The sequence below is a fragment of the Chiloscyllium punctatum genome, chromosome 42 (assembly GCF_047496795.1).
Source record: "Chiloscyllium punctatum isolate Juve2018m chromosome 42, sChiPun1.3, whole genome shotgun sequence".
NCBI classification, from domain to species: domain Eukaryota; kingdom Metazoa; phylum Chordata; class Chondrichthyes; order Orectolobiformes; family Hemiscylliidae; genus Chiloscyllium; species Chiloscyllium punctatum.
In genome coordinates this window covers 3,601,707-3,626,335 of record NC_092780.1, presented here as the reverse complement: position 1 = coordinate 3,626,335, position 24,629 = coordinate 3,601,707, and the positions used below count along the sequence as shown (strand labels likewise).

The window sequence follows — 24,629 nt, the reverse complement described above, 5'->3', positions numbered from 1 at the left end:
TGGAGAAAAAATTGACAGCAAATCTGATTGTGAATGTTTGGAGCTGGGTTCTGTGAAGATAGCACTTACCAGCGCCTTCCAACCCAAAAACACAACTGCAGTGGAGAAGGGGGGGGTGGAAACAAGGAATTCGAGTCAAACCAAATGAGAGCAAGCAGCTGGGAGTCATCCAGAATCCCGTCATACACCATTGCAGCCTAAATAAACCCTCCTATGGCGAGGGAGCCAGTCACAGAGGCTGGGAGTGGATGAAAGATTTGTCCACGTCGGCACTACTGCAACATGGATCCGTCAGCGCTGGTATGGGGTGTACATTTCAGTTATCTTTCTTCCATTATTTAGGTCCTGTCACTTTCGGTGGATGATGCCTTGGTGAAACAGATTGTGAGTAAGGTGAAGTCAGTCTCCCTCCCCAGACTCCCTATGGTTTCTCGCTGAATTGGCTCCGATGTGTTGCTCTGACATTTTTCACATACCAGCTTGTACAGATATAGACCCTGCACAGTCTGCGACTCTGTGATGAAACCGAACCAGATTTCTTAACGACCAGAATCCGTCGCTAACTTTTTTTTGTAAAATGAAATGAAAAGATTGTTCCAGTAAAATGCAGCTAAACCTGCAAATGTAGGTTTGCATGTAACTCCCCATATGTTTGGGGGGGGGGGGGGTGAAGAGGGGAGGAGAGCACGAAATTGAAAGAAAAGTTTTTTTTTTGCTGATCTGATTTGTGCCGATGTTTGTGTTCATTTGGAAAGAAACGTTTAGAGAAAGAGTCTTGCTGCGACCAAAATGGGATTTCTTTGAACAAAAGTCGGTCTGTTGGGGTGACTCCAGACTTGACTTGAGGATCTGCCGTGCAGAGGTCTTCCAAGCCGAAGGTTCTGTCATACACTCTGGCTCTGTAACTGAAAAAAAAGTCAGTGCATGACAGAACTTTGTTTTGGAAAGACCCCAACTACAAAGTGAAACCAGGCGAACTGGCTAAATACTGCAAACTTTCCCAGTTGTTAACCAGAAGGCAATTTTTACCAGGATATAATTTTAAAAAGTTAACTTTTGATACAATGTTTGCTACTTCATTTATTTACGTGTGTGTACTGTATGTGTGTATATATATATATATATATATATAATATCAAAAAGTTAACTTTTTATTGCAACATTCAACAATTTATATATGCAAATCGCGTGGTTATAAAGTTGACTGTTTCAAAAGATAAAGGTATGTCCAAGGGAGTATTTTACTCTGGGAACGATTTTTGAGCAATTCTGTCTGTGTAAATAGCGAGGATCTCTGACTGAACCTGTGATGTGGCGTTAGCAGAGACACGTGTGAAGGTTCCAGGCAGCAGCCTGTGTCAGTAGACTGTTGATTGGTGTGAATTGCAGTTAAAAAAACTGGAACACCAACTTTTCAACGCACTCGCACCCCGGAGAGTCCGTTTAAATGACGACCTTGGAACAAGAGAGTTTTAAACTCCCTTCAAATCCAACTGCTTTGGGAATAGGCGGAAGATTCTTGTTAATTTGTTTAACTAATTTAATCTTAGCCGTTTAAGCTCACTACAAAATTAATACTAACAGGGCTGGTTATTTGCATATGGGACTGTCGCTCTATTTCATTCATGTATGTGACACGTTGAGCTGGAGGGGTCTAAGAATAAACAGACGCCACTGAGTTGCAGTCAGGTTGGGACCTGGGACACAGTTTACAGAACGCAGGATCGGTTTACAGGGCCTTGGAGCGAGCACAGCAGGGTCTGAAACTGCCACAACTTCAGATTAAAAGCGGCTGATTCCTTCAACAGAGTGTGGTAAACGGCAATACAAACTATGTTTGAACCAATCCCAGTCACTTGCGGCAGTGCTTGAAGGAAGTTACCAAACATTGTTATGGCTGTGGTGTGGTGGCATTTATTTGGTACCCATAAACATTACAGGTCCGCGTCACCAGTATATTGTAAATATAAAATTTACATCCACTATTGGCATTTGCTAGCTGTTGAAGAATTTGTATAATGCTTTGTAAATTTAGCGAAGCAACTGAGTCACTTTAGAACATTAGACCAAACAATTGATATTCAGCCACACAATAGGAACCATGACCAAATACTTTGTTAAAGTTAGAGAGAGGCTGAGAAATTTAGAGAAAGAATTCCAATGCAGAACATGTAGCCAAAGTGTCCGAAATCAGAAGTTACCCATGGTTCAGAATTGAAGGGACACAGCAATCTTGAGGTTTCCAGGATTGGAGGAGGTGTCAGAGATGAGGGGACAGGGGTGAGGATGTTGGGGGGGGGGGGGATGTGAAATTTTAAAAAAATTTTCTGAACAATTCTCTCAGCAACCAGCCGTTTGCCAATACTGGGCACCTTGGCTTTGAACAGGGTGTTGGCTTCTGGGTGGGAGTGGACTGGATCCAAGTCACTTTGTTTCTCTTGTCTTGAGACCAAATATCATCCCAGAGGGCTTTGACCAACCCACTTTCTCTGAAGATGCTTACTCACAAATATTTCCACTCAATTTAGTAATTGTTTCAAATATCCAATTTCTGGATATTTTAAGATTAATTTCTGTATGCACCATCTTGTGACCCCTGAAGTGTTGAAGAGAATTTACCAGACGTACCAGTGCACTACATATGGGGGTAATCTCCGCACACAGTTTTCCGAAATCCTGTCTTGCAGACACACGTAGTCTTTCAGTATTGTATCCTGACATCTGTAAATAGCCACTGGATTCTGTCAACTCAGAGCAGTACAGATAGAAACAACATTATTCATGGGTTATGACGTTGCTTACTTCTCTCATTGATTTCCCTGGTATTTGTTTTTGGGTGGGCAGCCTTATTGAGTGGTTTGATGTTGTTTGCTGAAGTCTGCATGATCTTCAAACCTCTGTATGCCGTAAGTGACTCTAAAGCCTTCGATTGTTAAAGGCAGGGTATCCTCATGCAAAAGTCAGGATTTATATAGGGGAAAACGTGAGGACTGCAGATGCTGGAGATCAGAGCTGAAAATGTGTTGCTAGAAAAGCGCAGCAGGTCAGGCAGCATCCAAGGGGGAGGAGAATCAACATTTCGGGCATGAGCCCTTCTTCAGGACTCCGTATAATTCCTGAAGAAGGGCTCGTGCCCGAAACGTCGATTCTCCTGCTCCTTGGATACTGCCTGACCTGCTGCGCTTTTCCAGCAACACATTTTCAGCTCAGGATTTATATAATAAAGATTATACACGTGAGAAATAAATGTCAGTTTGACCCGTTCCTCCTGATTGGCATCAAAGCATTTCTATAAAATCTGTTTTCAGCCAACTTTAAAACAAAACCTTGCTTCCACTTCCAGGAAGACTTGCATTTGTATAAATAACACTTTCCACAGCTTCCAAACATCCCAAAGTCAGTTGAGTTAGTTTTAAAGAATGTTGTAATATAAGGGACAACTGGGAATCAATCTATGCACAAAACTCTCGCACTAACAGTAATTACCAGATAATGTGTTGTTTGAAGCATAAATATTGACCATGACACGGAGGAGAACTTTGTTTCCTAGTTGCTGCATGGAACCCATCTGAATGCAGACAGTGCCTTGGTCCAATATCTTCCCTGAGACTGCACGTCTGAAAGTGCAGTGTTCCCAGTACTGGAGTGACTGTTGCTTACATTTTGTGCTCATGTCTTCTGGAATGGGGCTGGACCAATAGCCTTCTGATTCTTAAAATGGGAGGGTTAAAGCTCGTGAGCAGTATGATCACCACAAGCTGAGATATTGCACATGGGGTTTGATCGGATGAGAAAAGATCTGTTAAAGAAATGTAACAGCAAATATGTGTATCTCAGTCAAACTGGGATCAGTCTAAAAGGTGAACAGTGATAAGTATCCGTGTTTCTGGCATTCCCTCCTATTTCCACTTTCCCTCAACTTGAGTCTGTCTCTGGTGTTGCTTTAAACTGATTTGTTTTGTCAACCAGGCCTTGAAAGTTTGTTCTTTTGTCCTCTCTCTGTAAAAGGCTCAGTAAATATTGTGTTATGAAACATGTTTGCTTTTCATGGTTTGCAGTTCCTGAAGGACATAACCATGGGGAACCACTTTCTCTTACAGTATAATTACATCCCATTTATATCACAGGATCTGTGCCACTCTAAGAGACCATTGCAAAACCAAGGGACGTGGCAACAGTCTGCATAATTGTTTTCACACTGATTGTGCGGCTTTAACCACAATCTCCTCTGTATCTGGTGGGAATTGGGCTGGAGGGAAGCAAAGGCAGTTAAAATGAGTGGAATCCTTTGTTACCTCCCCTGCCTCATCAACCTTCTCAGTTTTCAAACATTAACCTTCCCTTTGAACAAAAAAGTAATACATCTGCCCCAGCTAGGATGGTCCTTTTTTTTTTTAAACATCCAAACTCAGGCCCAGTCAACAACTTTTGTTGGAGGCTTGAGCTATATTCCATCACCAGCCAGATCTCCTGGGGAGAGGTCTGGATACCACAGCCAAGTCTAGGCAGGTAAGTTTTTTTTTGTTTTAAATGTTTTATGTCCAGTTCCCTTTTTTTTTGGAAGTTGGTGTCCCATCAAATACCACAAAAAGGCCCTTACCCCACTCCCCTCACCCATAAGACCATAAGTCTATCTTTCTTTAGGCCACTTTATTTTTCCCTCATTCACTCAAGTTTAACAGCTCACCTCACCTGACAGCGTAGCATTCCCTCAGTTCTGCATTGGGAATGTCTAGATTCCGACTCCAGTCTCAGTGAAGATTTAACTCCTTACCTTCTTACCTTGATAGTGCTGTAGAAACACAAGAGTGACTCTGATACAGTTAAGCTGGGGAGTTGCTTACATTCCCCTGACTGGGTTTCCAGATCCCATTTAAGGTCCCAGAACAATAAACAATGTGAGGTGTAAAAGGAAGAGTAGCAGATTCCCCCTCCGCCATTTAACAGACTCCCTGTGGGTGATGTTAACGAATACTGACAGCAACTCCAACCGTGCTGGAATGGGGAGTTCCAACCAATCTCAGAAACAAGCTGTCCCTTTGTCTCTGCTTTTAGGAGCCGTCTCTCTACACTGTCAAAGCAATCATCATCCTGGACAATGATGGGGAGCGTCTACATGCCAAGGTAACTCCTAAAGGATGCCAGTTTGATAAAGCTGTTGTTACCTCTATAGCATTCTTGGGAATGATCCTAGCTCTCCCTCTCTGTCTCTTTCTTTCTCTCCACAGTATTATGATGATGCGTATCCTTCCACCAAGGAACAGAGGAACTTTGAAAAGAATATTTTTAGCAAGACACACAAAAGTGACAGTAAGTGTCGTTGTCCTCCTTTGCCAGTGCCATTGTTAAATGTGGTTTGATCTTTCTACCTTCACCCTTGCCCTGTCCTGTCATTCCTTGGGGTGGCTGTATGGTTTATTGGGCCTGTGGGACCAATTATCACAGCCAAAGCCAATGCGGCTTTTGAGTAGTTTCCTTTCAGTCCTGGGTCATGCATCTCGGGAAGGATACATTGACATTGAAGGGGTTACAGAAGAGACTAACCAGAATGGTACCAAGCTTCAGTTGCAAGGACACATTGCCTAAACTAGGCTTCTAACTCTGCAGGTGTAGAACATACAAATGTACAAATTAGGAGCAAGAGGAGGCCATTGGCTTCCTCAAGGCCACTGAGACATTCAGTAAGATATGACTGATGATCTCAACCTCATATTGCCACCTGCTTCAATGTGCTTTGATTCTCTTGTTAATCTGGAAGCTTATTAATGGGTGATCCTGTTGCTGATCAACATACATGGGAAAACTGTTCAAAGCTACTGAACTCAGGGGAAGGTCACAGAGTATGTGAGCGCAACAAATTGAGAACAGGTGGCTGATGTTATCAAGGTGTTTATGTACACTCAGAACTAACGTAACTTTTTTGAACTGATCATGAAATCTTCACTTCTACAATAGTAGACTGTCTCAATGCATTTCAGTGCAAGGGAAGCATTAGGGTCATCCACCTTGTACCTAGGAAAGAAAGATCAGGGTAATTTCTAAATAGTAAGAACTATTGTATGGAAGTAGAGAGATTGAAGGGGCCACACACTGAAATAAGAAAACGGGTATAAAAATGAGTTGGAATGTTGGCAGATATCTCAATGAGACTCCAAAACGTCACAGAAAAAAGTGAGTTATTCTCGGTTGCAAGTAGTCCTGGTCAGAGATGAACTGGAGGCCTGCAGCGCAGATTCTGTGTGTTAATAGGACTAGAAGAGTTAAAATGTGCGGAAATTTAATGTAGTGAGAAGCAATATTATTGTGGCTGCTTTAAATCTGAAATAAAATAAATGCTGCAAATATTCAACAGGTCAGGAAGCCACTTCCTACTATTCTTAGAAATTCTTTTGAGAAATGTAACTGAGTATTCCAAAGAAAATAAAGATTTTTAAAGATCTTTCACAAAATTCCTGTCAGTAAACAAATGCTTAAAGATTTGAACACATTTTTAAATTAAAAAGTGTACTCATGGGATGTGGGTATTACTGGCTGGGCCAGCATCATTGCCCATCCCTAGATGCCCCTTGGGTAGGTGGGGGTGAGCTACCTTCTTGAACCGCTATAGTCCATGTGCTGTGGCTAGACCGACAATGCCCTTAGAGGGGGAATTCCTGGATTTTGACCCAGCAATGGTGATATATTTAAACTTAGAGGTAGTAGTGTTCCATTTATCTGCAGCCCTTATCCTTCTAGATAGAAGTGGTTGTGAATTTGGGAGGTGCTGTCTAAGGATCTTTGGTGAATTTCTGCAGTGCATTTTGTAGATGGTACACACTGCTGCTACTGAGAGTCGGTGGTGGAGGGAGTAGATACTTGTGGATGTGATGCCAATCAAATGGGCTGCTTTGTCCTGGATGAGTGTTGTTGAACTTGTAATTATCCAGGCAACATCTTTTCTGATTCTGACAAAAAGCACTTCTGAAATGTTAATTCAATTTTTCTCTCTCCCAGATGCTGCATGTTTTCAGTATTTACTTTTTCTACTGTACAGACTACAGTAGACAATTAAGAATTGAATTATTGTGGTTATTGAAGAGGATGAAAGAATTGGCTGGATGGTTGACAGTGAGCAGGAAGGTGTCAGTTTATAGGAGGATAGAAACGGACTGGTCACTTGGGTAGATCAGTGGAAGATGGAATTTTAACCCTGATAAGCATGAGATGATCCACTTTAGAAGCAGTAAATGGACAAAGGAGTGGTCAGTGAAGGACAGGACATTGGGGAAGTTCACAGGGATCTTGGCATGCTTGTTCACAAATGCTTTATGGGTGACAATGATGTGGAGGGACTGGTGTTGGACTAGGGTGGACAAAGTTAAACGTACTTCCAAATAAACCTGTTGGACTATAACCTGGTGTTGTGTGATTTTTTTTTAACTTTTGAGTGACAAGACAGATTTATAGTGTAGTTAAAAAGACCTACATGATACTTGCCTTTATCAGTCACAGCATAGATTATAAGAGGAGAGAGGTTATGTTGGAGCTTTGGTTAGCCCACAGCTGGAGTACTGTGTGCACTTCTGGACCCTGCATTATAGGAAGGATGTAATTACACTGGAGATGGGTACAGAGGAGATTCACCAGTGAATCACGTGGAATATGTCTCTATGAAGAGAGGCAGGATGAGCTTGGGTAGTTTTCTTTTGAGCTGAGAGGGTACCTGATAGAGGTGTATAAGATTATGACATTAAAATCCAAAAGGTCAATAACAAGGGGCATAGTTTTAAGGTGAAAGACAGGAGGTTTAGAGGGGATTTGAGGAAAAATGTTTTCAGCTAGAGGGTGATGGGAATCTGAAGTGCACTGCCTGGAGAGGAGTTGAAGGGGGGATCCTCACAACATTTTAAAAGATATTTGGATAGCACTTGCCATAACATTCAAAGCTTTTAACTTAGTGCGAACTTGGGACTAGTGTAGATTTAGAGTAGGTTTTTGTTGGTGCAGACTTTTCTGTACTGTATGATTTATGAAATGGAGAGAAATGTTTTTCCCAGGTGATTGAGATTCCAGGACAAACAGGCATGACCTTAAAATCAGACTTGGGATACTCTGGAATGATGTCGGGAACACTTTCCCCCCCCCCCACACACAGGGTTGTTCTGTTTCTCTGCGCCCGAAATCTGAGACAGACGATCATTGAAAATTTCAAACCAGAAATAGATGGGTTTCTGTCAGATAAAGCTAGTGAGAGAGACAGAACCAAAGTGGGTAGATGGAAGGTAAGACATAGATCGACTGTAAAATGAAAAGCAGCGACTAGAGAATGAGAGAAAACTGAACATGCAAAAACCATTTAATCCAAGTGGAATTCTTATCCCCTGTCCTACAACTGCAACAGGCGACATTGCATTCCTGGAAGGATTGACCATCATCTATAAAAGTTCGGTCGATTTGTACTTTTACATCGTGGGGAACTCACAGGAAAATGAGGTAAAATAAACACTTTGGCTGAGTAATGAAACACTGCAGATTTGTGGCAAGATAAGAGTCCAAATTCCTCCAGTGGAGGTTGTTGCATACCCCTCTGTCACTGCCTCCTGCTGGAATTAGCTCAGAACAACACCAGCACAAACCTTGAAAGAATCTCCTGTTACTTTTGTTTACAATCAGAATGGGGATTTCAGAAAATGGAAGTATTCATGATTTAGAATTCTCAGTCTGTCTATAGTCATGCTCAGTATGTTATCAGTTTCTGGGGTCAGGGAGGTTTCTACCCATTGACGACGTTTGTTCCCAAATTCTGGTTTCTGAAGACATTGAACTCGTGAGGCAGACACGAGCAGAAAGATGTGGAGACAGGAAAGGAATGAAGTGAACAGTGGGAGGGCAGGAATGTGGAACACACGCAGCATGGACATTGAGCAGATTCTAAACTCTGCCCTAACGCATTCCCAGCTCCTTTCACTCTCTATCACAGGATTGTTACAGCACAGAAGAAGGCCACTCAGCCCATCATGCCTGCATTGCTCGTCATTACCCAGGGCGGCACAGTGACTGTGGTTAGCACTGCTGCCTCACAGCGCCAGGGACCCGGGTTTGATTCCCGCCTTGGGCAACTGTCTGTGTGGAGTTTGTGCATTCTCCCCCTGTGTCTGTGTGGGTTTCCTCCGAGTGCTCTGGTTTCTTCTCTCGGTCCAAAGATGTGCAGGTCAGGTGGATTGGCCATGCTAAATTGGGCTTTTGCCCGAAACGTCAATTTCGAAGCTCCTTGGATGCTGCCTGAACTGCTGTGCAATTCCAGCACCACTAATCCAGAATCTGGTTTCCAGCATCTGCAGTCATTGTTTTTACCATGCTAAATTGTCCACAATGTTAGGTGCATTAGTCAGGGGTAAATATAGGGTAGGGGAATGGGTCTTAGTGAGTTACTCTTCTGAGGGTCGGTGTGGACTTGTTGGGCCAAAGAGCCTGTTTCCATACTGTAGGGAATCTAATCTAATCTAAGGGTCAATCTCCCATATCCTTGCACACAGTTTCTATCCAAGTAGCCACCCAGTGTCCTCTCGAATACCTCAGTTGAACCTGCCTCTCCCACGTTTCCAGGCAGTGCATTCTGGACCCTAACTACTTGCTGGCTGAGAAGGGTTTGCCTCACTTCACCCTTGTGTTTTTTTTGGCACATCACTTTAAATCCATGCTCTCTCATTCTTAAATCCTTTAAGAGCAGTAACAGCTTCTCCCTGTCTTCTCTATTCAGGCCACTCAGGATTTTTGAAAACCTCTATCAGATCTTTTATCAGCTTCCTTCTCTTCAGGGAGAACCAACCCAAATACTCCAACCCATCCTTACCACTGAAGTTTCTCATTCCCAGAACCATTCTCATAGATCACTTCTGCACTCTCTCCAATGCAATCACATCTTCGCTATAATGTGTTGGCCATAACTATATACAACTCCAGCTAGGGTCTAACCAGTGTCTTATAAAAGTTCAATATCACCTCCTTGCTTTTTTACTCTGTAGTACTCATTGCTTCAAATCGCCATTTTATTTTTTAAATGGTCTTCCTATAATGCCTTAATTCATTTTTTGACCTTGTTTTCTAATCTCTCCTTTCTTTTCCTTGTTTCGGTAAACTCTTCCAACCCCACAACCCTCCAAGATCTGTGTCCTCTGTATTCTCCCGTGCATCCCAAATTTCCCTTGCTTCATTCCCTGGTTATGTCATTAACTGATTGTTACCCATGCTGAGGTGTTGCACCGTATACCTGTTAAGAAACCATTGTTACGACACAGGGTAACCCCTTCTGCTACTCAAACTAAACACACAGAAGAGCTCACTTCATCTTGTAATCTGTTAAAGTAAGAACTACCCAAATTCTACTAAAGAAAAAAAATTTTGCTTTAACTCCAAAAGAGAACATTTAAACAACTGTAAGCCTCCTTTCCCTTAAACTTGTTATCTACCTCCCACTCTATAACAATATACTAATCCAATAAAGCCTCTGTTAAACTTACAGCAAACCAACTTCCAAAATGAGCCAGTGGTGTTGATCCTCTGTAGATCTCCCTGGTTTGTCTTTGGTCTTCTGCTGCAAAGCTATTTCATGTGAAAAGGTACATTTCAGAGAGAAGGGTTGCAGGCAGTTTGTATTGGCAGTAGGTGCTCTTTGTCTCTATGGCTAACTGTCCAAAATGCCTGTTTTTTATACTCCAAAACATCGGATCATCTCATTGGTTCAATGTTGTCAAAACAGTAAAATTCAAATGCGATTGGGTTTTAGTATCTTGGGGCATAATTTAGATGGTTAAATTCAAATTATTGTGAAAACATAGCAATCAAGCTCAGCCATTTATTTCACAGCCAAACGTTACATTTTTAAATTTTCTAGCACACGGACATGACGACAGGTGTTTGACAGTTTTCACTTTCTCTTAAAGGTACAGTACACTCCTTCAGCTTCATAACACCAGCCTTAGAACCTCATTCTGCCTCTGCCTTTCACTTATATTCTTTCTCTAGTTTACCCTTTTACTGATGTAAGTTGCAGTGTGTTTTCCAGTGTCATAGGTGTGACTACAAATACTGTCAGCTGCATTTTGGTTTTCTCCTTATAGTCTATTACTGTCATTACGTAAAGGGCATTCATTTACAATATCATGGTCTGTGTAATGTGTAACAAATCCTGTCTATTTACAGCTCATGTTAATGGCTGTTCTCAACTGCCTGTTCGACTCTTTGAGCCAAATGTTACGGTAAGAACTTTTCTTGAACAACTCTTGATTAAGTCAAAGCTTTTAACCTGTGTAAGCCTACGGAAGTCTTATTCTCTTTTCTCCCATCATCTCCATTCCCTTCTCATCGATTTGATTTCTGCTCTGCCCAGGCTGTGGTCTCAGCCTGAATTTGAGTGTTTTTGTTTGTAACCTTGGCCCTCATTAACCCAGAGCCAGGTTTCTGAACTCTCACACTCACTCTCGTGTGCATACACACTCGCTCTCACACACACATAAAATCCAATGCTTCAACACCTGCCTTGGCCCCTCGGCAGAAACCCTTTTCCATGCTGTTTGCTGCCTTTAGACGAGAGTAAAATACTTGAGCTTCTCCAACATCTGCTGCCCATATCCTAACTTTCACCACATGGTCCATGTGGCCATTGCCTTTCATTGGTTCCCAATCCAGCAACATCCTGGTTTCAAGATTTCTCATCCAGCTATTCAGATCCTGATGAGACCTCCCTCCTCGCCAACTCTGTAGCCTCCTCCAACGGTGTTCCTACAGTTTTGCCTTCTTGATGTATCTCTAGCTCCCTTTACTTCTATCACTGGTTGGAGTGCCCTCACTGGTTGGAGTTCCTTCAATTGTTTAAGCCTTAGGCTCTCAAGTTAACTCCCTATAGTGCTCATTCTCTTGCTCACTGTTTCTCCATCTTGTGGTCGTGGTCTCATGTTTTTAACTCCCTCTATTTTACAGTTTTGTCTCACCAGTTCTCCTATAATCACACCTTGGTCATCTGCCCTACTGCTACCTCACTTGCTTCACTAACTTTTGTTTTTATTGTGTTCCTGCAAAATATCTCAGGTGAATGTATTTAAGATGCCATAATAATGCACATCGTTGGCTTTTCATTGTTGTTATCAACTGTGGCTGGTTCAGAGATTGTTGGGGCATTTAACCTTCACTTTGTACTAGTTGAAAATTAATTTTACAATTTCAGGAAAAATGTAGAGAAGAAATCTCTAATGGAGAATATGGATGGGTTGCTGCTTATCTTGGATGAGGTTGTGGATGGCGGGTGAGGCTAGTTTTTATACATTTTATATTTCTTCTTTTCTGAGAAATTCACTGTGTCAAGAAATTGCCATCCCACGGCTTGCCAGTTTCTTGCTATTTGAGGGTTAAGTTACAAGAACCAACTGTGTAAATTGATATCGATCATGTTGTGTTCAGAAGATTTAACTTAATCTAATTCAGGTGTTAAAATTAATACAGTAATTTATAGGGTCTATGGAGGGAAACTTTCCTCTAGTTGTTGGGGGATGTGGAAGATTCAGAACTAGGGACAAAATCTTAAAGTTGGGGTCAGCCTATATCAGGAAGCACTCTATACATAGTGGGCTGTAGAGTTTTAACTGGATGGTGTGTCATCAGCAATACAGTGGCCTAACAAATGTGATGTCTTCTGGGGTGAGGGAGCTGGATTAACATCAAATAAACCATTGTCGTGTCAAATTTACTTTGTCCCTCTACTGCTCTGACAGGGTCATTCTGGAGAGTGATCCACAACAAGTCATTCAGAAAGTGAATTTCAGGGTAAGTGTCTGTCCCAGAACATTCCACATATCAATACCCTTGTTTACACTCTCCTGTTTAGGGATGACTATATCTTTTGTTCTTTGCTGTTTTCTGTCTGTCTGTGTGTGTCTGTGTCTGTCTGTCTGTCTCTCTCTCTCTTTCTCTTTTTCTCTCTGCCAGGCAGACTCTGAATCAGCCTATGGCTTTGTTCTGTTTGACTATCTGACGAGCAGCGGGAACAGCGAAGACCAGTCCCACCGGCCTCTGAACTAACAGCAGCTAGAGCAGGTATGGGGAGAGAATGTGGACGTGGTCTGCCCTTCCTGCATGCTGTCACATGGAACTGTCTGTCCAGCTGAAGAGGAGTTTACCACTGATAGACTGATGTGTATTTATCTCTTTATACAATATCGTCAGCAGTAGTACTGATGCCATCACTGAGGAAATTGGAAGGTTATGAGGACGGTGCAGTGAGGAATTTGTGAATGCAACTGAGTTTGGTAGAGAGTTGGACCATGAGGACACAAGTAGGTGTAGGCCATTCTGCCCATCAAACCTGTGCTCTCATTCAATAACTGAAAAATGTGTTGCTGGAAAAGCGCAGCAGGTCAGGCAGCATCCAAGGAGCAGGAGAATTCCTGAAGAAGGGCTCATGCCCGAAACGTCGATTCTCCTGCTCCTTGGATGCTGCCTGACCTGCTGCGCTTTTCCAGCAACACATTTTTCAGCTCTGATCTCCAGCATCTGCAGTCCTCACTTTCTCCTACTCTCATTCAATAAGCTCATGATGGAACCTGTACTTCACCACCACATTTCTAGAGTGAGGTGCTGCTGGGAACAGCCTCATGGAGAGCATAAGACAGCTCTTCCCAAACATTTTTCTCTTTTGTGACGCTGTTTTTGTTTTTATTTTGTTGGTACTTTTGAAAGTTGCTGTGAGAACGTGAATGGGGCTTGATGGTATAATTGAGGGAGAGGGTGCTGTGAAACCTAATGCTGGGAGCTGCTTCATCCAAAATGAAAAGGACCTGCTTTTCCCTTGAACTTTGCAAGAGCACAGTGACAGCCTATTACACTTTGCCCACTATTTAAAAAACCCCTGAGGATTTAAAGGGGCCACACAGGTGTTGGCACACGGTCAGAGGTCGACTGCAATGAGTGCTGTCTGGGAACTCTCCAGCCCAAAGTGTCAGCAGCTGCCCCTCATGGGGGTCACAACCCACCATCAAGATGTGCTGGCACACAGCAGCATAAATACAAAATAGTTCTATAGCACATTTCCAATCTCTGGATTTTCTACAGCACATTACAGCTAATGTTGAACTTTTTAAAAGTGTGGTCACTGTTGTAGTGTAGGAAACACAACACCCAATCTGTACATGGCAAGTTCCTACAAACAGTCATGTGATAATGACCAAATTAACTCTCTTTGCTGTGTTCATTTCAAGGGACGCATTTTGTCCTCGACACAAATAACATGTTCATTCGTAAAAATGGTGGCCATTGGATCTTTTGCAACCAACTGAGGTGACCATTTGTGCTTGGGTTTCATGTAGCAGCTCTTCTGCCAGCGCGGGATCCCCCTCGGCCCCGGGCCGGGATTGGCCAGCGCGGGATCCCCCTCGGCCCCGGGCCGGGATTGGCCAGCGCGGGATCCCCCTCGGCCCCGGGCCGGGATTGGCCAGCGCGGGATCCCCCTCGGCCCCGGGCCGGGATTGGCCAGCGCGGGATCCCAATGGTCCCAAGGTTGTAGAGGGAAAATATCCTCTGAGGGTTTCTCACATGGATGATATCCACTGAAATGAGGAGGAGCAAGGAGAGTAATGCTCTGATTTGGGAAATGTAGTTTTTACCTTTTTTGTCTGGTTTATGTTGATATGATTTTTCACTTTTAAAGGGTGTGACATTAATGCAGTGTGGTGTCCTGGTTGTATTGATTGCAGGTTGAAATGGATAAGCAACCCACCCCCAAACTGAGTTAGTAAATGCTGGGACCTCACGATAGGCTGGTCAGTCTAGGTCAAGGGGCACAGCAAGGTCTATAATTTAAATGTCAGACTTCTTCCAGGCTTGGCTGGGTTACGTAAATAGCCAGTCACTGCAATATCGGAAACCAAAAGAGAAAATGCTGGAAAATCTCAGCAGGTCTGGCAGCATCTGTAAGGAGAGAAAAGAGTTGACATTTCAAGTCTAACTGACCCTTTGTTTTTACTGCAGTATCAGAAATTTATTGGGATCTTTCTCTGCTTGTCCAATTTGGGCTATTTCCACATTCCTGATTTTTAATTACTGTCCATTGGTCGTGTGCTATCAATTGTCCTGACCAGAAGTGCTCTCACTCTGTCTCTGTCTGTCTGTCTGTCCGTAGTACAGGGGAAGTACAGCATTTGCTGAAAGATTTACTTAAACAGAAAGAGAGAGAGAGAGAGCATGAGTCAGATGAGCTAGAGGTAGAAAATAAATGTGGGAGAAAACTTACAAAGTGTTTGTAGAAGATGAACTGACAGTGTGATGGAAGCAGTAAGAAAAGATAGAATTTTATACCAAAACATCGTTAGGAGATAAGGCAAAACTTTATTTATGCAATGAGTGGTTAGAATTTTGGAATGTGTTATCTGATGGGGAATTGGAAGCAAGATAATAGCAGCAGCTTGCAAAAGGAATAATATAAATAATTTTGAAAGACTTAAAAAAAAAAAAATTGCCGGGATTTTGGGGAGCAGGAATGATTGGATTTTTTTTATTTTTGAAGAGCTAGACTGAATGGCCTGCAGTGCTTTCTTTCATTTGCTCATTAGTTGTGGGTGTCATTGGCTCGGCCTGCATTTACTGTCCATCCTTAATTGCCCTCGAAGGTGGTTGTGAGCTTTATAATGTTGCTATGATTCTGTAAGCATTTACCTCATTGCCGTTTGTGAGAGCTTTGCCGGATATGGTTGACTCCTTGCGAGCTCCTTCGTGGAGATCTAAGTTTCCTATTTCCTACAATCGTTCTATACTCTTTAAACTTAATACCATGTTTTTAAAAATTACTAATAACTGTTTTATCTCTTAACATCCACCTGTGTTTTTGTTTTTGCTGCTGTTTACCTATTATTTACTGTCTATGCTTCTTAACTCTGATCCTCCTGTATTGCTCGCAAGACAAAGCTTTTCACTGTGTCTCGGTACACGTGACCGTCCATTCAATTTAATTCAAGTTGGTTGCTGAGTTACCTATGTTACAACAGCAACTACACTCCAAAAGGTAACTTCACTCACTGACACTCAGAGGTCATGGTTGGCCTTTGTAGTCTCGTGTATATAATTGTTTTCCTTTCTCTCTCCTTTTCCACTGAACTTCTGCAATTGAAACACTTATAATTTCCATTATTTGAAAGATGTAAAATTGGCATTCCTATTGTGAGTGGCATTGTAGATTATGACTCCTCAGGATTTGAGACTTCAATTGAGTTTTTTTTTCCTCTACCCCTCCAGGTTGATGATACTCCTTTAACAGAGCAAAGTATGGCACAGGTAGGACCTCCTTGTGATGCCAGTCACTTCCACCCTGTGAGACGGGTTCTATTCACATTGATTCCACAATCATCCCACTTTTCATTTCCTCTTGTTCATCACTGACCCTTAAATAGTCAAACACTATATCAGAGAGACTGGATCAAACACTATCAAAGCTAGACAGAAACGTCTACACACTGCTCCTGAGTGTCAGTGGTGGAGGGAGTGGATGTGGAGCCAATCAAGTGGGTTACTTTGTCCTGGATGGGGTCAAGCTTCTTAATGGAGCTGCATCCATCCAGGCAAGTGGGGAATATTCCATTGCACTTCTGACTTCCATCTGATAGATGGTGGACAGGCTTTGGGAAGTCAGCAGGTGAGTCACTTGCCACAATATTCCTAGTCTGTGACCTGTCTACATGGTGGGTCCTGTTGAGTTTCTGGTTAATGGTAACCCCCAGGATGTTGATATCGTGGAATTCAGTGATAGTAACACTGTTGAATGTCAGGGGGCAGTAGTTATATTGACTCTGTCTCTTACTGGTGATGGTCATAGCCTGGCATCTGTGTGGCATGAATGTTACTTGCCATTTGTCAGCATATTGTCCAGATTTTGTTGCATTCGAACATGGACTGCTTCAGTATCTGAGGACTGGTGACTGGTGCTGAACATTGTGCAATCATTGGTGAACATTCTCACTTCTGACCTTATGATGGAGGGAAAGTCATAGATGAGGCAGCTGAATCATTTCGAAGGAGAATCGAACCCAGAATGTGAGGCGCATTGTCACTGCTGACACGGAGATGACATTTTAATTTTGATTTTTTTTTAAACCCCTTGAACATTTTTGTCAGCACCCACCAGGGGCTGTCTAACCTGTTTAACCTTTTTTTTATTTTGAAAGTAAAACCTGGAATGATTTGAAAGACGACTAGAGACTGGGGGGCAAATTGAAATCATCTTCTCTGAGAAAACTGTCAAACTGGACCAAACACTCCCTCTGTTCTTGTCTGATGTTTACTGAGACTGAAGCCCTACAAAGTTCCTTGTGTTGCTGTGAACTCTGTCTCATCCCATAGTTCACAATCCTCGTTGCGTTACTGTGTCTGTCTCTTGTACACTGTCTGCCTGTGTTTTAAAAGCGAGATGTGTTTCTCCTGTAACCTTTGATGCTTGTATGTCATTGTTCAATGTCCTGTTGAATGAGCTTAGAGTCATGCAGTCATAGAGATGTACAGCACGGAAACAGACCCTTCGGTCCAACTCGTCCATGCTGACCAGATATCCCATCCCAATCTAGTCCCACCTGCCAGCACCCAGTCCATATCCCTCCAAACCCTTCCTATTCATATACCCATCCAAATGCCTTTTAAATGTTGCAATTGTACAAGCCTCCATCACTTCCTCTGGCAGCTCATTCCATACACGTACCACCCTCTGTGTGAAAAAGTTGCACCTTTGGTCTCTTTTGTATCTTTCCCCTCTCACCCTAAACCTATGCCCTCTAGTTCTGGACTCCCTGACCCCAGGGAAAAGACTGTCTATTTATCCTATCCAAGCCCCTTATCATTTTGTAAACCTCTATAAGGTCACCCCTCAGCCTCTGACGCTCCAGGGAAAACAGCCCTAGCCTATTCAAACTCTCCCTATAGCTCAAATCCTCCAACCCTGGCAATATCCTTGTAAATCTTTTCTGAACCCTGTCAAGTTTCACAACATCTTTCCAATAGGAAGGAGATCAGAATTGCACGCAGTTTTCCAAGAGTGGCCTAACCAATGTCCTGTACAGCCGCGACATGACCTCCCAACTCCTGTACTCAATACTCTGACCAATTAAGGAAAGCATACCAAACACCACCTTCACTATCCTTCCTACCTGTGACTCCAAGGAGTTATGAACCTGCACTCCAAGGTCTTTTTGTCCAGCAACACTCCTGAGGACCTTCCCAGTCCTGCTAAGATTTGCTTTCCCAAAATGCAGCACCTCACATTTATCTGAAGTAAACTCCATCTGCCATTTCTCAGCCCATTGGCCCATTTGGTCAAGATCCTGTTGTAATCTGAGGTAACCTTCTTCACTGTCCACTACACCTTCAATTTTGGTGTTATCTGCAAACTTACTAACTGTACCTCTAATGCTCATATCCAAATTATTTGTATAAATGATGAAAAGTAGTAGACCCAGCACCGATCCTTGTGGCGCTCCACTGGTTACAGGCCTGCTTGCTGAGTCAGAGACCAAATGTCTGGTTAGAGAGAGGGACTGAGCTTGATCTTCTTACCCCACCCTAGCCCCAGATGACAGTCGCTGTCTGGGCTCCCACGACAGGATTGCTTCCTGACGGAGACGCCCCCTGCACCCTTCTGTTAGAAACTCTCCAGTAGAGGGGAGATGTAGAAAATACTTCAGGAGCAGATGTTGCTGGATTGCAGTTTGGGGAATGAAAATTTAACTGGAAATATTAAGCTTATTTTGTGATATTCCTTTCTGAAGGAAGGGTTATTGGTCTAGGACGAGGTCTCTCAGCCTCCTGTGTCTTTCACAGTCAGATTGTGACTAATGAGCACCTCCCTAACTGCTTTGTCCAGTGTCCTTTAGAGTACCCCTCCCGCCACGCGCACACACAGACATCAATTTAGCGTCAGTCTTGCATTTTCCAATTGACTCTCTCTTCACAGCTGTTTGTGGAAAGAAAATTCCAGAATTCCACTGCCCTGCCCTCTGTGAAACGTGGTGCTGGTTTCAGATACCACAATCTATTGTCCTTGTTCTATACTTCACCCCACCTCAAACTACTCCTCCTCTGTGCCTACCAATGGTCTAGCCTCCCAGGGATTGGTAGTCCAGCTAACTCTGTTCCAGGTGCAGTACTGGCTGGATGCAGTGTGCAATGTGTTTGAGCTACATGTTCTAATCCCATGTCTCTGTCTTGTCTGTGTAGCAAATCTCCAGGAGGCTTGGAGTCACTAACAATGTAAGTCTCTCTCTGCCATCTGTATGTCTGAATTATAGCACAGAACTGGACACAGAATCGCAGACAGTTACTGTGCAGAAAGAGGCTATTGGGCCTATCATGTCTACATCCTTGGTTTAACAGTTCCAAGTTGGTGTTTCTGTTTGTCACCAGAGTCTACCACCTCATGCCCCCACTTCCTCTCACTCCAGCAGAAGATCCTTCCTTTTCCTCTCTCTCTCATGAGTGACTGTGTATCTAACCTGTATGGTAACAAGGTGCACAATCTAATTGCTGTCTGTGTCTGGGTATCTCTCCATTCCCCATTAGATTTATTGCTGACTATTTACTAGGGATGGTTCATTGTGTCAGATTCCTAAACAAGTTGAAATGTTTATCCCTTACACCAAATGGAACAAGTAGCACAGGTCACCAGAGTGTGAGAGCAACGCCAGTATTTTCAAACACAGGCAGCACCTGTACCCAAGAGATTTAAAGAATGAGCTGGGACCTTTCCCAGCAGGTGTGACCAGCTTAGTGGCTTAAATATAATCTTCAGTCTATCTCTATACAAAGCTGGGATACAGCATTGGTTGCAGGTCTGTCACTGTATAACATTGAGCTGCAGTACTGGCTCTGTCACTACGAATGAGTGACTTTCAAGGAAAACGAGTTGAGAACATCACTTTACTAACAGTCACAGTCTCATGTGTTTTTATTTCTTGTAATTTTCATGCTTAATTTGTGTACTGTTGCTTTCCCATCTCCCTGTTTACCATAACTGTCTCCACATCCAATAATGGATCCAAACACCTATTGGACGTCTTCATGCTGAAGGTATTTGTAGAGGTGCGAGAGGGATTCTGGGCACAGTAAAGAGATACAAGTGAGGTGAAAAGCAAAGGTTAAGGAGAATGAGGAAATTTATTTAAACAGCATTAATCTAATAATAACCTGTCATTTTTTTTCTAGGTCCTTCAGTCAGCAAAGGATCAGATCAAATGGTCACTGTTAAAATGAAGCAGGAATCTTACCCTTTTTCCCAGCTGCCATTTTCTACTCTTCCCAACCCGTCCAACAAATCCAGATCCAAACTGTGACACAGGTGTTTGGCACATACAATCGAGAAAGGCAGATCTGATCACGACCTCTTCTCCATTGCTGGACACTTCCTGGATTTCACCCTGGACTCAAACACCAGCTTGTTCTAAGAAAAGAGAGAGAACTTTGTATTTATATAGCACCTTTATCACAGCGTCAGGACATCCTGAACTACTTTACAGGCAACAAAGTTTATTTTGGAAGGTGTAGAGACTGTTGTAATGCAGGAACTGTGACTGTGAATTAGACTGTGATGCAGTCAGATCCCACAGTATGATAAATGGTCTGATCATTATGGGTTGGTCACTTCCTTTTGTGATGTTGGGGATGTGGGAGAGATTTACAGCCTGAATTCAGGGCAATTAGAATTGTGTTTGTAAGTTTGGGTTTGAAGCCTTGCCTATCTCCTGAAACACACCTTTTATTTTCAGATTTATTGGTTCCTGGGCAGACAGAGGAACACCTTTCCCATTCAGTAAATTCTGTAAACACTACACTAGTATCGCAACAGCATGTGTGAATCTGGTATTGCCCACCTCCCAGACTTGACCAGTCATTATAATTAACTTGGTTTAGTTTTAAGGCTGATGACCCTTTGCAGAGCCTGAACCAAGCAGCAGAAAGTATTCTAGATCACCATGGAGTTGATGGTCCCCAGCGACGGAAGAGAACTTCTCAGGACCTTTTCTCTTGGGTCAGTGTCAGGACACACCAAACTTAACATTAGCACCTTGTGCCACGAGCCTTAACTCCAAGATGGGTTGTGGCCAATTTTACCAAGTGGATACTGTAGAGATTATAATGAGGTCAGCTAGGTGGACCCCATAGAATGAGTTCCCTGATTGGGGCTGTTAATTTGGCCGAATCAGCTAGCCCTGGCTAACAGAAAAACAGGAGAGTCAGACATCCTGTTCACTCTCAGAGCAGGCTCTGAGGGAGCTGGATCAGTGTCAAGGACTCTCCAAATGTAAATAAAGGGTGCCTTGGTGATGGGAGCCTCTGTGGAGTTATTTCCGATATATTGGAGCAATAAAGGAGCAATCTTCAGAGCTGTGGGAGAAGAATAATGAACATGTGACTTAGTGGACAGTTCCACCAGAGAAACAATGGGCCAAAAGGGGCCACCTCTTTGGGGTGGATGATTCTGTGAACTAATGGTGCTGATATTCATGAGATATACCTCTTGTGTCCTTCCCACTCACCAACCATTCAATACTGCCCGGAATCTCCAGGAGTTCAAGATGACAGTGAAGAAGGCTACCTCCGAGTATAATGGGACCTTGACCAGATGGGCCAATGGACCAAGGATTAACAGATGGAGTTTAGTTTAGATAAATGCGAGATGTTGCACTTTAGTAAGGTAAACCAGGGAAGGACTTACACAGTTAATATCCTAGAGAGTGTTGCCGAACAAAGAGACCTAGGAGTGTGGGTGCATAGTTCTTTAAAAGTGGAGTTGTAGGTTGACAGGGTGGTGAAGACGCTTGCCTTCATTGGTCAGTGCATTTGGGTACAAGAGTTGGTAGGTCATGTTATTGCTGTTACTGGATATTGGTGAGGCCGCTTTTAGAATACTGCATACAATTCTGGTCTCCCTGCTATAGGAAGGATGTTGTTAAACTTGAGAGGATGCAGAAATGATTTACAAGGATGTTGCCAGGACTGGAGGGTTTGAGCTATAGGGAAAGGCTGGGGCCTTTTTCCCTGGAACATCAGCAGCTGAGGGTTAACCTTCTAGAAGTTTATAAAATCATGAGGGCTATGGATAGGGTGAATAGCCAAGGTCTGTTTCCCAAGGTAAGGGAGTCCAAAATTAGAGGGCATAAGATTAAGGTGAGAGGAGAAAGATTTGAAAAGGACCTGAGAGGTAACTTTTTAACGCAGAGGGTGATGCGTGTATGGAATGAGCTGCCAGATGAAGTGGGGGAGGCTGGTGCAATTGCAATGTTTAAAATGGATCTGAATGGGTATATGGATCAGAAGGGTTTAGAAGGATATGTGCATGCGGAACTAGGTCAGATTGGGATATCTGATCAGCAAAGATGAATTGGGCCGAAAGGTCTGTTTCTGTGCTCTATGACTCTTGTGAATCTCTCAGTTTAATAAAAACCTGGATATGGAAAGGTTTATTATTTAAAGTGCATTTATTATACAAGTTTTTTGGGATGGTGGTATGAGGAAAGGCTGCTTTGAGTGACAGGATTCGAGTAACAGTATGCTCCCTCTCTGTTTTCCTGGGGGAATGTGGGTCAGAGGCTGGTGAGTGGTCAGGTACAGTTTCCTGCACTGTCTTCTCCAGGGTTAGACAGTCTGACTGTATGCAAGTGTTCACCCTGGGCCGTTCACCCTGATAGAATTGCCAACTCCGCCTCCAGGGACTGACGATTAAACTCCAGCACATTGAATTGCTTTATTATTTGAACATTTCTTTTATGAGAAAGGGGAGGGAGGAAAAGGTTGTGTAGCTGAGCCAAGCAGCATCCGATTGTCAGTGAGTGTTTTTTTGTGTTCACAGAATCCATACAGAGTGGACGCAGGCCATTTGACCATTCAGTCCACACCAACCCTCCAAACAGCATCCCATCCAGAGTGCCTCCCCTTCACCCTGCACCTCCCATGGCTAATCCACCTGGCCGGCACATCCCTATGGGCAATTTCCCCCCATGGCCAGTCTTATCTAACCTGCGCATCTTGTGGACTGTGGGAGGAAACCGGAGCACCCACAGACATGGGTAAAATGGCAAACTCCACACACCGTTACCTGAGGGTGGAATCAAACACAGGTCCCTGATGCTCTGAGGCAGCAGTGCTTATCACTGAGCCACTGTGTTGTCTGATTGGTGTAGGAAGGCAGCAAGGTATGAAGATGGATAGATAAAGTGTCCCTGGGAAAATAGTGATCAGGGTAACTCCTCACTGGCCGCATGGATCCAAACACTCCCATCCCTCTCACTGGGATGTTTGAGCTGGTTGGCATCCACTGACTAGTGACAGATCTCTGCCACTATGTGAAAACTGTGTATGCGTTTGGTTTCCTCTTTCATAGCAGGATGTAAATTCATAGGGAGATGACTGAGAGGAGAATTACTTGATTTTTTTCCCTGGAATGAATGGGTTGTCTAATTAGAAAAGAGCCCATAGTGTCCAGGGATATATAGGCTAGGTGGATGTTATTCTTTGAAGTTTTGAGGGAGGGGTGACTTGATTGAAACGCATAAAATCTTGACAAGGAGGATGTGGAAACGATGTTTCCTCTTGTGGTACTGTAATAACTCAGGAAGCTCGACTGGAAAGGAACATTGTTTATTTTTGAACGCCAAACTAGAGCTACGACTCCGAGCCAGAGAGACATACAGCACAGAAACCAACTCTTCGGTCCATCTCATCCAGGCTGACCAAATATCCTAAACTAACCTAGTCCCACCTGCCAGCATTTGGCCTATACATACGTTAGTCCCAGCCCAGGACAGACAGTTCTGCAGATCAATCCCTGGGTCTGCTTTATTTTTTTTAATTCAAGCCCAGTGCTGTAGGTCTGGAGTCATGTGTAGACTGCAGCAGAGTTCCTTCCAAAAAGGACATTCGTGAATTGGATGGGTTTTTACATCCATTGAAAGTGGTTACAGTCAATCCAACTTTTCTTAAATCCCAAATATTGGTTGTATTTGAATTTCACCATCTGCCCCTCCAGTGGGATTTGCACCTCAGTCCCCAGGACATTAAACCTGAGGGCTATAGATTGCTAGTCCAGTGACATGAATACTACCTCCCAGCCTGAGTCTGCTATATCTTGTATCTGGAGTATTATCAAACACAACTAAACAGTTTTCCCACCATTAAATCACTGTGAGTTGTTCTCCTTTTTAACTATTGACTGCCACATTAAATCGCCTGTGTAGCCAATTGGATACTTATATGCAAAGCCCATTACGGGCAATGTGAAACATCAAAAATGAGGGAGGGGTAGGGAGAGCAGGAAGTCACAAGTCTACAGATCTGATGTTTGTAGGCCACTCCACTATAGTTGAGACCAACTTCTTTCTTATTCATTCACAGGATGTGGGTGTCACTGGCTGGGCCAGCGTTCACTGCCCCTCCCTCATAGCCTTTGAGGTACTGGTGGTGGTGGTGAGCTGCCTTTTGAACTGCTGCAGTCCCCTTGGCCTATATACTCCATAGTGCTTTGGGGGGGTGGGGAGGGGAATTCCAGGATATTGACCTAATGAGACACAACGAATACCAACATGTAGACAGAGTGTGGCTGATCTGTTCTAGTGTGAAAGAGCTGGTGGGAA

General features: G+C 43.3%; 1 protein-coding gene across 3 annotated transcripts; it reads left to right on the top strand.

The window, feature by feature from the left end:
* The first annotated feature begins 178 nt into the window (after positions 1-178).
* On the top strand, positions 179-21,329 carry LOC140465650 (coatomer subunit zeta-1-like). 3 transcript variants are annotated; one of them, XR_011955131.1, is made up of 10 exons: positions 179-300; positions 5,056-5,124; positions 5,229-5,310; positions 8,381-8,472; positions 11,182-11,237; positions 12,203-12,280; positions 12,747-12,798; positions 12,961-13,068; positions 16,258-16,296; positions 20,206-21,329. XR_011955131.1 is itself a non-coding variant. In XM_072561229.1 (10 exons), the coding sequence occupies exons 1-10, from the start codon at positions 283-285 to the stop codon at positions 20,251-20,253; spliced, it is 567 nt and encodes a 188-aa protein (XP_072417330.1). In that variant the 5' UTR covers positions 179-282; the 3' UTR covers positions 20,254-21,329. The 3 variants fall into 3 exon arrangements, 2 of the variants coding, with proteins under 2 accessions (XP_072417330.1, XP_072417329.1); XM_072561229.1 differs by lacking the exon at positions 12,961-13,068 and adding an exon at positions 19,222-19,254; XM_072561228.1 differs by lacking the exon at positions 12,961-13,068 and having other exon boundaries at positions 268-300.
* The last annotated feature ends 3,300 nt before the right edge of the window (positions 21,330-24,629 follow it).

What these genes read in the sequence shown, in the direction of transcription:
- LOC140465650 (XM_072561229.1), top strand. An exon ending in TTCAGAAAGTGAATTTCAGG is followed by an intron (nt 12,799 to 16,257) that starts GTAAGTGTCTGT and finishes CTACCCCTCCAG; the next exon opens with GTTGATGATACTCCTTTAAC. An exon ending in CAGAGCAAAGTATGGCACAG is followed by an intron (nt 16,297 to 19,221) that starts GTAGGACCTCCT and finishes TTGTCTGTGTAG; the next exon opens with CAAATCTCCAGGAGGCTTGG.